Source organism: Trypanosoma equiperdum (genome assembly GCF_001457755.1).
Source record: "Trypanosoma equiperdum strain OVI genome assembly, contig: ctg_1318, whole genome shotgun sequence".
NCBI lineage: Eukaryota > Euglenozoa > Kinetoplastea > Trypanosomatida > Trypanosomatidae > Trypanosoma > Trypanosoma equiperdum.
This window is the reverse complement of record NW_027123303.1, coordinates 1-11,706: the sequence shown is the minus strand read 5'-3', so window position 1 is coordinate 11,706 and position 11,706 is coordinate 1. Positions and strand designations below refer to the sequence as shown.

The following is an 11,706-nucleotide window of genomic DNA, read 5'->3' as shown; positions in this document are numbered from 1 at the left end:
ATATATATATATATATACAACTTCTAAGCGTACCTATTCCGTAATTCAACCTACAGGGTGCTGCTTGATCCCGTGATGCCGTAGCCCTTCAAATACTTCTCGTACGCTGACACAAGTGCCTGCTGCTTGTCGGCTAGATGCCCAATGAGATGCTGAAGATTTCCAATTATCGCATCTTTTTCTATCGACAAATCACGAACACGGCGCTCAATCTCACTGATACCGTCAGGATCAATGTTGGCCCTTCTCAACAGTTCCGTCAGCCGAGCGTCACGCCCCTCTAGTTGTGTTTGCACAAGTTCCAGCTTGCTTTGAATAAGAACACGCCTAAACGTTGCTTTTTGCTGGATCTCCTGCAACATGTCATTATACTTTTTGAGGATGATGTCGCGGTCCTCTTCTAACTTGCCAAAGCGCTGAAACAGTACTTCATGTTCCCACGAAAGCGACCGCAACTCCTGCTCACACTGCTGCACCTCGGCCTTCATTGCCTTCAACTTTTCCTTGTCACTTGCATAATTAACAAGTTCCTGCTCAAGTTCCCGCTTCTGCCGTTGTAACTTCGCTAGGGGTTCTGTTAACTTCCGGTTACGCTGCGCCACATCCATCATTGCCCGCTCATTGTGTGCCTCCGTTCGCTTTCGGGCATACACCTCATCCTTCAACGTGCGAATCATTTCCATGTTGTTCGACGTGATCTCACTGTAGTAGTCCTTCATCTCCTTAAATGTACGTTCGTGCATCTCACGAAGTTCAGCGATGTGATCCGCCTTCCGCTTCTCAACCAGACCAACTTCCTCCCGGCACTGTTGATCCATCTCCTCGCGCAAATCTCTCGTCTTTTTCTCGAACATAAGATGAATTTCTTTCATTTTGCGCTCAAACGAAAGCTGCTGCTCTGCAATTGCCTTGTCGTGTGCGGCGATGAGGGCTGAAGTCATTTCTCGGTGCTCGTTTTCTTGTTCACGCAGCAGTAACTTACCGTCATGGATTTCTCTAGCTGCATTCCTTTCCTTCTGCCGATATTCCTCCTCACGAATTGCAAGGGTCCGTTCGGCCTCACTTGTCATTTCAGCCAGTTGCAGCTGGTGCTCGTACAGCAGATGCCGAATTTTCTGCTTAAAAACCTTCTTTTCTACCTCGTGTCGCTCCTCGGCCTCCGCCTTGTCCCGGTCACGTTGACGACAGGATGCCTTCAACTCCCCCAACTGCTTTTTTGAAATCTCCCAGAAGGATATAATGCGGTCCCGTTCAAGTTGAAAATAGTTCCGCATCGCCTTTGCCTTTTGGAGGGCATCGGTGGCAAGCCACAGTTGACGTCCATCTGGCGGCGGCTTCCCGTCCACCAATGGAGGTTCAGGTGCCTGCTTCTTCCCCTTCCCACCCTTTCCTGATCCCTTGGCCTTCGCTGCCGCTGCTTCCTTCTTTGGTGGCATCAACCAATGGTGGCTTCCAAAGAAAGGAAACGACTAAACTAAGTGAAAGAAAGGGGGAGAAGGGAATGGAGAGGATGGCCAAGTGAGTACTCAACAGCCTACCCACGCAGAACAAAGTTTTAACCCCAGGTGGCCAGGCGGCATCTGAGTAGCCGTACTGCGGCTTAAACGCTGGATACTCCCATTCAACACAGCACAATTTTCCGCAGCATATCAGCGCGGATTCACGAAGTTCTGTGGTTGACCACGGGAGCGCTTTCCGAAGGTTTGGCAACTAGCTGATCCCATGAAAAGCAGCGAATAATATAGCTGTCGAAGTGTCTTGTTGTGTATTCCAATTCGCTCTTGCAGTAGCGCTGCTGCACAGCGATATATTGGTTGATGTAGTAATAAAGTATGTCATCGACATCTCCATTATAATACGGTGGCTGGCATCCAGCACGCCGTTTATTGTTCTGTGATATGAACTCGCGCAGAAAGTAGTAAATGGCCTCCACTGTTGCCAAATAAGTGGGATCATTATTCTGGAAGCGCCAGAAGAGCGAAGTCTGTGCCTTTATCCGTACATGCCTAAATTTAGAGAGCCGTTCGTCACGAGCCATCGCCTTGCTTTGCTGCCACGTTCCGTCAATGAATACAACGTTCTTACAAGAATCCAAGTTCTCTAAGCTTTCCAGCTCCGTGCTATCGGCGCTGGGATAGAGCAACAGCGTCGCTTTCGGTTCAAGATCAGTAGGCACGTGAGGGTAATCGATGATGTGCAAGTCCGGTGAAATAGTTGATGCGGCCAGGCTTGTGCTCTTACCCCGCGTTTCGCCAGGGTGGAGGATGACATACACATTAAGTGGAAGCTTCAAGGGTGGGGGTTGGCTCTCCGGATGCACCACTATCAGACAATCGTAGCAGTAATACTGACGGCGCCTGCCGCACTTTGGGCAGAGTCTGCGGTCATTCTGCTCCCGCAGGCGGTAGAGTGGGATGGAAAACCGTAGGGACCGTATGAAGTCTACCACTTTCTTGCACCGCTCCTCATCGTCATCACTGTACACTTTGCGCGCGCGCTTCATCACACGGCGAGCCAACAGTCAACCCTTGTTAAACGAGGTAAGAAGGGTGTAGGAAGCGTCAAATAGAGATAGCACAGTATCGGCGGTATGGGGAGATGAGAGGTAACGGCAAAGAGGCAGAATTCGACGGCCACTCAGTGAGTATGCCCCTGCGGTGGTTAATGGGGTTTAAACCAATGAGAAAGGGGGAGGGGAAGTCAATAAATGACGTTGTCTATGGGTTGGTGAACAGTATGAAATGTCATACTTGGTCGTCGACACTGCTCAGGCTACACTCCCCATCAGCTGGCGTATACCACAGAAATGTCTTCCCGAGCGAGAATGGCCCTGGGTTGACGATACGAACCCCCTTGTAGGAACACTCCCACTGTTCTGTGCTGTCGCACATAACGAGAAGATGTGGAAGCACTGGTAGGCAGAGTGCCTTATCTGCTTTCCACAAAATCCCCTCCGTCACCCCCGGCGCCAAGTGCGCCTCGTCCAGGATAGTCTTTGCAATACTTTCAAAGGAAATAACAGGCGTGGATGCCTCATGCCGGGACCACTCGAATGTGCGCTCCTTCTCCCGCAGCGACCGAGAGAAATCCCGACGAACTACTATCATTTCGTGCGTGAAGAAGCGCAGCCGGCAAGGGTTAGGGGCTAAGACAACCTTCTTCAAACGCGCCTGCAAAACTTTGCCAAATGTGCTGACAATAGGTGGCTGTGGTAAAACGCCAAGAAGACCCGTAATGTCGCCACACCCAGGAACAATAACCACCTGTGTGAGTTGCGCAACGCTCGGCGCATGAACAGTAATTACAGTCGCGAGAATGTTCATAAGTGATCTGTAGCGATCACAGCCTTCGAAGGGTTCGGGAAGATGTGAAACGTCATCGTAGTGAATCGGGCTGGAGCAAAACTCGCCGACCATAACCAGTGTAGTATCTGTCAGCTCAGCTTCCGACCGGTTTTGCATTTCTCTGAAGAAACTTATGAGACTATCGACGGTTGAGCGCTGGTCAAGGTGAATCTGCGACATCACGATTACCACAGAGCCCAACGAAGTTTTCTCCCGCCTAAATGCCGCCACAACGTCATCGGGGCGTCGACCGAAAAGATCAAAATCAGAGCCAACGACCCTCAGTGTGTCTTCGCGCCTCTCTGCGGGCGGGAGGTCTACGCTAGCCACAACAAACAATCCACCAACCCACTGCCCCTTCACCACAACGAAAAATCCTTCTCCCACGACGCCAACAGGAGGGTGCACACACCCACGCATGATAAGCTTGACGCGACCGTAGATGTCTTCCAAATATGTTGCGCTGGAATGTTTGACGAGCATTCCCAGAACGGCTACGGTGTCAGAGGGGTCGATCCCTTCGAGGGCAATTGAGGGGACGAGGGAGGGGAGCCCTTGGTCTATTGGTTGCTTGCTAGAATCCCGGGAGAACAAGCCACTCCTTAAGCACCTTTTTCTGGCAAAAAGGTAGCGTTGGTTAAGTACTGTGAACCGATCACCGTGTTGTCGCGTTGACTGTACTCTTACCTCGCCGCTCCACTCATCAATATACGCATAGGGCGTGTCATCCAGCGATAGCACATCAACAGTCGGCACAACACCGTCGATCGCCCCCTGTACCTTAGATGAATGCAAAGATACAACAGATTTCACTTTTTCACCGTCCACAAATCTTTCCAAGCCGCAAGCCCTATGAAGAAGCGCAAAAATGTCACGAAGCGCGTTACGTTGCGCGTCGATATTGCCGTTGAGAGTGGCGAGGTAGTCAGACAGTCCCTTTAGAGCGAGGGGGTGAAGGCGAAACTGATGCGCCCGAGCTAACTGTTGGATATCATTACGGTAATCCATTGTAGTTCAACTGCAGTTTTGAAAAAAAAAATAGTACAAGAGAATGTAAGGATGGGAGGACATAAAACGGACACTGGATAATAGGTTTCCCGTGCGCACATGTACAAGTCAAGGGCCACAGTGAAATTATTTGGTGTACATAAGTCCACAGGGAGTTAACCAGGTGCTTGCCACAGGGGGGGAGCATATCGTCCACCTCATGATCGCCTCTTCGAACTCCGTGCTTTTCCAGGGCTTTTGCGTCTTTTCTTGACATCACCATTTTCCCTGCCTAATATTTCAACATTCCTAAGGAGCAAGGCATCCGCATCGTAAATGTCATTGCGGTCAAATGGCAGTGGCTCGGCGGCTTTGATCCACCGCAGCGGGACAGGTGGTAAGATACCATTAGGGGCACTGAAGTACTTAGCTGCAGCCTCATATATGCACTTGATGAAGCTGCTTGCCCATAAACACCAATCTGGATGGAAGAATAAATCCTTGAACGTCTCCAGATTAAAGTTAGGTTCTTCCGCCTCATTGAAATACCTCAAAACACCTTCCAATTGCTGTATCCGTAGTTCCGTTGGGAACTTTTTGTCAGTAATAGCGTGTTGCGCCTCACATGCCTTTTTCACAATGTCGACCTCCACGTCACCGGAAACCGGGTTCGATGGGATACACCGGAAGCAGTGGTCCAAAAATTTAGAAGACGTGCTCTCCTCCGTTAGCCCCGTAAAAAGAACCTTGCAGACCCGCAGGCAGTCAATCTCCGCAGAATTTTCAAGCCTAAAAAGACTGGTAATTCGGTTTCTAAGATATTCATTGGAAATACCCACAAAAGAAAGATACTCGTGAAAACAGGCTTCTGTAATCTTGAAATCATTGAGAGGCCGAGCAAATCGACGAAATCCCATCCATACACCTTCCAGGCAGGTGTCCTTCCACTCATCCTCCAATTCTAATTGTCGAACTACTCGCGGATCCCGGGTTAGACGGCGCCGCTCTTCATAGCCCAAATACCACGGTTCGACGCTCCTTTTGGTCGTCTCATTCAAAAAGACGTGAATGCCCCGCGGCCACGACCCCAACGTAGCGAACATGACTACTACTTCATGAAAATATAAATAAAAGTGAATCAGCAACACATTAAAGCAAAGATTAGTGCATGACTCCTCGCGCACAACTGGTGTGCACCCACCCGACAGCAGTAACAACAAAAAATGCTTATATGTCCTCAATATGTCTCTCCGTTGCATTATTTCGTGAGCACGTGCTCCGCAATACAATTTACCTAGCATTCACCCTCCCTCGATGTCACCAACGTGTTTTCCATACCGTAGCAAAAAAAAAAACAAAGCGTGCATGGGGAGAAGGGACATTCTTGTCACAAGAGCTCGGGCGGTAGAAACGGTTCATTTAGGGGCACTTATCACTCCGGAGAAAATATATGTAAGTGTAAAGACAGAAACCGCAGGCAACATGTTGCCCCAGTCAGTTCAACGGTATATTCACAAAATACAAAATTAGTAACTGGATAGGCTCTAATCACTCATCCAGCGCACTACACTGCCTAGTCCCGCATAGTTACGCTGCTGGATTCTCCTTGGAAGCAAACGTACACGCGCTAAGAGTGGCTGCTCAAGCGCAATCACTAAAAGAAAAGCAAAGAGACTCGGGAAGCAGCCAAAACAAACCGGCTGAGCGTTATACAGGATGGATGAAAGAGCTTAATTATATATATGGAGGAGAGAACATGTCGTGACACTTCAACTGTTCATATTCCAACAGCACGGACGCCCCATAATCGACTTGCCAAGGCTACGTCAAGCGAATCCAACACGGGCACGACCCCCCCCCCTCTATGTTACCCCACAATAATAGAGTCGCTCTCAGCGGCGCATCCAAAACATTGCGATCAGCGGAAATGCCCGACGGTAACTAAGGTGTTTGCCAAATACCCCCTTCCTTGGAAAAGATGTGTCCGCAAGGTGTTTGCGGGCGGAGGTACCTTCGTAATACATTTTTTTTATCGGTGTGTGACGCGCAACCGGTAGGGCAGCGTTCAAAGTTTTCCGTAGCGGACCTGCCGACGGATTCCCGTTACCTGGCATCAAAAACAGCATGCACCTTCTGTAGGTAGTGAATGTAGACGTTTATGCAGCACCTGCTACATGCTGACGCCCTCCTCGAATTTACTATTCAGCGTGAAGAAAGCAGAAGTACCCAGAATGTGCCTGGTCAACAAAAAAAAAAGGTAACATGGACACTAAGGCAATATCAAATCATAGGGTCCTAAAAAGGCAGGTTAGACGTGCTAGCGCGAAAAAAATTGAAGTTATTTGCCAGCCCAGCAGAAAAAATGTCACCCTACGTACACGCCTTCAGCAACTTCTGTAATTTATCGATCTCCGAGAGGGCTGCCGAATGTTTTTTCCTTGTCACGGCAAGCTCTTGACGCACTTTGAGCAGCTCGTCCACTAGTTGTTGGTTGCGTTGGTGAATGCTGTCGCTCCTAACACGTTCACGAGAAATTTCCAATTCATGATTGATAAGTCCCTCTTTGACTGCATCGCCGCCCATGTTACGAGACGCTGCCTTCCCACCAGCCTCCAACTTTTCCAATCTTTGCTTCAGATACTCTTGGAGTTCATTCGCTCGCTCCTGGTTAGCATCGGCACGCATTGCCTCCTCGTGCAGAGTTCGTAACAGGACATTGTTGAGCAGGTACGTTCCTTTTGCATCTTGCTGAATAGAGAAGCAATATGCACCCATAACAATCGTCATGCACCACGCCGCCGTCATGGTTCCCTTCGCAGCGGGTGCCAACCACCACATTTTAAACCTGTTTAAAGGGGAAGCAACGTCGCGCCATGGCGTGGAATCACCAGGGGCCTGCCGGTGCACTCCCTCATGAAATGTCGCCTTAGCGTACCGATGAGATTCTGGTGGAACAATCATAAGAGAGAAGGCAGTACGGCGCATCTTATTCTCATTAAAATCGTGCAATGGCTTTTGAGTTTCGATAAGCGAGGGCAAAAGTAAGAGAAAATAACAGTACTACTCTTTCAAAAGAAGTTAAGAGGGGGGACGTGTCTGAAAGTACAACAACAGCTATCGTCATAGCGGTGACATACACTTTTCCCCCTTTCCATCCCCATCGATTTGTACGAAACGGTGCGGGTAACAAAACACCACATTGCGAGAATAGAAATTTGAAGTCGTTTGCGGTTGCGTGAGTCTTAATCATCTCATTTCTTCACTTGCTTCAGTAATCCGCTTATGAAACCCACGACCCCTGTCTTTTTCCCATCAACGTGAAAGGCCGCGCATAATTCGCGGAATCCGTCGGGAGTCTGCAGAACCAACCCCAACGAAGCAGCAGCAGCGGATACTTGAGGGTTTATAACGTGCTCCACAATACCTGATGTCGAATCGGTTCCCTCGGGTAAGAATGGATGCAACCTACACATGAAGTAATCGGGATCTGCTCGTAAGGCGTCCACCACTTTCGCCGAACCCACAATGCTTACCAAGTCAACGTCTTGTTCCCTACCTCCACGAACGTTGTTCAGAGCCGACGCGAAATAGCCCTCAAGTCTCGCACGGGCTTGATCAGTGAGTGGTGAGGTGTGTGTATGCAAACTCCCAATAGCTGAGGGATTCTGGACAAGTGAATTCTCCACTGCAGAAAAATAGGTGTTGTCATTGTCTGTTGACTTTTCCTGCATCCAGAAAAAAAGCGGCGGTTGGGCCTTGCCAAAGTCGAACAGTAGCACTCTACCAGTAGTGCACGTATCGACTCTGCTGAACTTCACTTGGCCCAAGGGAAGATCGTAATGTTCCGCATGAGAACCCGATACCCAAGTCATCTTTACAACACCATTTGATTCCTTTGAAAAAGATAACGTGCCCCTCCGCGTATCCGCAACAACTTTGCCATCCGTAAGAAGCATTTTCCCAGCACGGAATTGTATGAAACAATTATTACTGCCAACGCCCTTCATCCCTTTTTTTAAAAAAACTACAGCTATTTCAAAATACCAGGAACAATGAGCTGCGATGAAAACTAACAGTAGCAACGAAAGAAGAACTCTTTGGGTGTGGGAGGGACAACGCCGGAAACAGTGTCAGAAACGGAGCAGATACAATCGCAAAAATCCGTCGAAAAAAAACAAGAAATAATGTACCCAATACCCCTGACGCCGTTTCACTACGATAAAGTCATACGCCACCTTAACCCCTATCAAGTATCAACCTCATGCTATCGGTTCTTCTATTCTCCGCGATATCCTTTCCTTTTTTCCGCCAAAGCACCCATCAAAATTTTGATCACCTAAAACACCAAATGTAGCATAATGCGTTCCCTAGTACGATGCTTGCTTAACACAACCAAGTTTCAGCTCAAATGGCAGCCAATCCAGCGGTGTTGGGTCTCGATATGTCATCGGACCAAGTGGACTAGCGATCTGCAGGCTTCGAAGGCGCGCCCACCCAGGCATCGGTGTCAGACATCGGTCCTTTACATCTTCGTAAGATATGTGCTCCGTCATGATAATCATATCGCGGTATTGCTGATACGTGCCCACCACCGTTATGGCGATGCAAACAAGGCATATGGAATATCCGCAGCTAATCAACGGGTACCTTCTTCCCTTGAATAAGAAGCCCCATTTTTCTTGGGAACCTGCTGCCGTTGATACGTAGCCATATTCCGTTTTAATATTACCTAACTGAAGCCTAGTAGCCTTCGATAAGGCTGGCGCCAAACGAGAGCCAGAAGCCCACATAAGTCTCTTTTCCTAATGGTACCTGCGTGCGACACCTATCTCTGGTTATACGCAGACGTAAAACATGATAGTGATGAAAAATGAGTACAAGTCAGAAGCAATGTTGGGAATGAATTCTATTACTCGTAGCACATATAAACTGTGCAGACTTTCTACGAGTCAGTGTTAGTGAGGAGGAGTGACGTGGGTAGAGAAGGCACCCGCTGTACAAAAGAACATAAGGGAAACACCCTTTGCATAACGGTAAAAAAACGATACAGCAAATGGAGAAAAGATTGACATGAAGACCTTGGCATGCGCACACGGTACTATACCGAAAGGAACACAGCAAACAATGAAAAAAAAACACTGCAGGAACGCACTTCTAGCAGGAGACGAGAACAACGAGATAAACCACTTAATCTAACCGAGGAAACAACAATAACAGCAACACAGCAGAAAATAACAATGACCGCAACAGCACTCGTATCCGTCTCGTACTTCCTCCACAAAGACACACTGGATGATACGCCCACAAAAAAGGCTGTGACTATGAATTACAGGGAAACCGAATCATCGGGGTGCGACAATGCTGTAAGGAACTTCACTAATCCCACCCAGATATTCAGCGCGCGCTCACTCAAATTTGCTACCCAATGCTTCCTCCTCGTTCCCCTAGCGCTGCACTCGATTGTATGGCTCAATGGTTGCCGACCTACACGCTCTAACTCTGTGCAAGTGCTGTTTTCTGCGTAACGGTACACATCCCCCATGGTAAAACGGCAGCTAAACTCACCTTGCCGGTGTCCTGCCGCAGCGAGGACGCCGGTGGTTTCCTATTTTCACCTTCAGTTTTGCTGCGCAGCCACAAAACAGATCCTAGAGCCCGCACGGTGGCCTCGGAATGCATTCGCGTCACATGCGTTAAGACCATACACCCGAGCTCTGGTAGATTTCCACACTTTGCCTGCTTCATGAGACCATCCGGTACACTGAGCTTCAGCTCCAATTTACCCTATAGATCCCTTTCTACCCCTTACTGGCATTTCCTCGCCCTCTCGTTTTTGACTCACTTCAGCGGTGCCTTTCGGAGAACCTTCTTCATCAACTTACTTCTTCGGACGCCCCGCTCTTGGCTACGAGAGGGCAATACATTTGAGCCCACCGCGGCAACAAGTGCTGAAGCTGTGTAAGGAGAGGGATTGGACTTGGTCACTGGGATTCCCTTTTATGCTGGGTGTTGCCGTTATTCGTGTTGCTGTGATACAGAGAGCGGGGTGCCGAGGGCTGCACCACTTTTGATCGATCCGCAAACGAGTCAAAATTGTGTAACTTCCCCTTATGCAAAGCAATTTGCATGTGGTAGCAGCGGTTGTAAAGCACAACAACAGTTCCTCAGAAAATTACATGGAGCGTCCAAAACCGGCTCAGCACCTGTCCTTCACTTCCTTTTTAGGGACGCTCAGGATCGCTTCACCAATGCCTCTCCAACCAGCCACGGCACCGCTACGGGAGGGGAGGCTTTTGGCGTACTGTTCACTGCCACTCCGGTGATCTGAACTTCCAAACGGTGTGAATGCACCCCTTCACGGTAAATGCAACGTTATTTCTTTCAATACTGAGGGCATAAAGGTTGGAGGTTTGTTAAAACAGGAAAAAAACGACGTTGACCCTCACTGTTTCACGCATTACAGTGCAATGTTTTTTATCGTTGTTACTGTCATCCACTTGCGAACTCAGCTCACAAGACATCCGTTCACAGAATTCACTCATTTGGCGGTGGGTTTGGCGCCACCGACCACGCGCTTTTTTCGGGAATATACCAGATTGCGGTTTCAGAAGCCCACACAGTTCATGCGTCTGTGCCCACGACGTAGACATGTTACGCAAATCTGTGACACTTTTAATTTGCTTCGCCCATTGGGAATTCCCTCTAACCACGAAGAATGCATAGCAACATCGCTCCAAGCAGAACTACTTCTTGACAAGATTCTCTACATCTCCTAATGATAGCAGAGAGCAAAAAAACAAGCAAAAAAAGACAGAACAACAGAGGTGGATAGAGTATACGCAAAGCCGGCGCCACTCGCCACTATTTCACCATCAATATAGTCGAACACCGCCCCCATATGAAAAGGCGTGTTGGACCGATCAATGCAACTCAGGGCGAACGGCTGCGAAAGATTAGATAACGTGGCTACAGGACAGTGTGGCCATGCTGGATGGTCGGAACGCGTACAATGCCATCCACAGACGCACATTACTGACAGCGGTGTATGAAGACGCTGCGTGGTCCCCGCCAGGGCGCCTCGTCCACCCCTTCCATGGATCAGCAGGAGCAGTGAGCTTTTACGAAAACGGGCGACTCCGCCAAAAATGGCAATATACGGGAAGAGAGTAAGACAGGGGATGGCACCAGAGTCCTTGGTTTTTTCGATCACTCTAAAAACGCTTCATGACTCGCAGCAAAGAATCCAACAAGCACTTTACGGCGTATCTACTCGATATCATGGTACCAGCAACACCAGATAAGCTACAACATGCTTACAAGACGATAGCCCAACAGATAGAGAAACTCGGAATCGTCAACAATGCGGACAAAACCG

The 11,706-nt window shown here is 48.8% G+C and overlaps 7 protein-coding genes and 2 pseudogenes across 9 annotated transcripts; 2 read left to right on the top strand and 7 right to left on the bottom strand.

Moving 5' to 3' along the window:
• Nucleotides 1–50: 50 nt before the first annotated feature.
• TEOVI_000482300 (trypanin-related protein, putative) lies at nucleotides 51–1,436 on the bottom strand (the record flags this gene model as incomplete). The annotated part of the gene is made up of 1 exon (XM_067221097.1): nucleotides 51–1,436. One exon carries the CDS (start codon nucleotides 1,434–1,436, stop codon nucleotides 51–53), a length of 1,386 nt encoding a protein of 461 aa, XP_067077198.1.
• A 224-nt stretch (nucleotides 1,437–1,660) lies between these two features.
• On the bottom strand, nucleotides 1,661–2,503 carry TEOVI_000482200 (DTW domain containing protein, putative; the record flags this gene model as incomplete). Its single annotated transcript, XM_067221096.1, has 1 exon — nucleotides 1,661–2,503. One exon carries the CDS (start codon nucleotides 2,501–2,503, stop codon nucleotides 1,661–1,663), a length of 843 nt encoding a protein of 280 aa, XP_067077197.1.
• Nucleotides 2,504–2,744: 241 nt separating this feature from the next.
• TEOVI_000482100 (DNA polymerase epsilon subunit b, putative) lies at nucleotides 2,745–4,352 on the bottom strand (the record flags this gene model as incomplete). The annotated part of the gene is made up of 1 exon (XM_067221095.1): nucleotides 2,745–4,352. One exon carries the CDS (start codon nucleotides 4,350–4,352, stop codon nucleotides 2,745–2,747), a length of 1,608 nt encoding a protein of 535 aa, XP_067077196.1.
• Nucleotides 4,353–4,549: 197 nt separating this feature from the next.
• TEOVI_000482000:pseudogene lies at nucleotides 4,550–5,632 on the bottom strand (annotated as a pseudogene). The gene has a single exon. A coding segment is annotated over exon 1 (1,083 nt).
• Nucleotides 5,633–6,701: 1,069 nt separating this feature from the next.
• TEOVI_000481900 (uncharacterized protein) lies at nucleotides 6,702–7,316 on the bottom strand (the record flags this gene model as incomplete). Its single annotated transcript, XM_067221094.1, has 1 exon — nucleotides 6,702–7,316. The coding sequence occupies one exon, from the start codon at nucleotides 7,314–7,316 to the stop codon at nucleotides 6,702–6,704; it is 615 nt and encodes a 204-aa protein (XP_067077195.1).
• Nucleotides 7,317–7,582: 266 nt separating this feature from the next.
• On the bottom strand, nucleotides 7,583–8,338 carry TEOVI_000481800:pseudogene (annotated as a pseudogene). The gene has a single exon. A coding segment is annotated over exon 1 (756 nt).
• Nucleotides 8,339–8,698: 360 nt separating this feature from the next.
• On the bottom strand, nucleotides 8,699–9,121 carry TEOVI_000481700 (uncharacterized protein; the record flags this gene model as incomplete). The annotated part of the gene is made up of 1 exon (XM_067221093.1): nucleotides 8,699–9,121. The coding sequence occupies one exon, from the start codon at nucleotides 9,119–9,121 to the stop codon at nucleotides 8,699–8,701; it is 423 nt and encodes a 140-aa protein (XP_067077194.1).
• A 294-nt stretch (nucleotides 9,122–9,415) lies between these two features.
• On the top strand, nucleotides 9,416–9,856 carry TEOVI_000481600 (uncharacterized protein; the record flags this gene model as incomplete). Its single annotated transcript, XM_067221092.1, has 1 exon — nucleotides 9,416–9,856. One exon carries the CDS (start codon nucleotides 9,416–9,418, stop codon nucleotides 9,854–9,856), a length of 441 nt encoding a protein of 146 aa, XP_067077193.1.
• A 218-nt stretch (nucleotides 9,857–10,074) lies between these two features.
• TEOVI_000481500 (uncharacterized protein) lies at nucleotides 10,075–10,293 on the top strand (the record flags this gene model as incomplete). Its single annotated transcript, XM_067221091.1, has 1 exon — nucleotides 10,075–10,293. One exon carries the CDS (start codon nucleotides 10,075–10,077, stop codon nucleotides 10,291–10,293), a length of 219 nt encoding a protein of 72 aa, XP_067077192.1.
• Nucleotides 10,294–11,706: the final 1,413 nt, after the last annotated feature.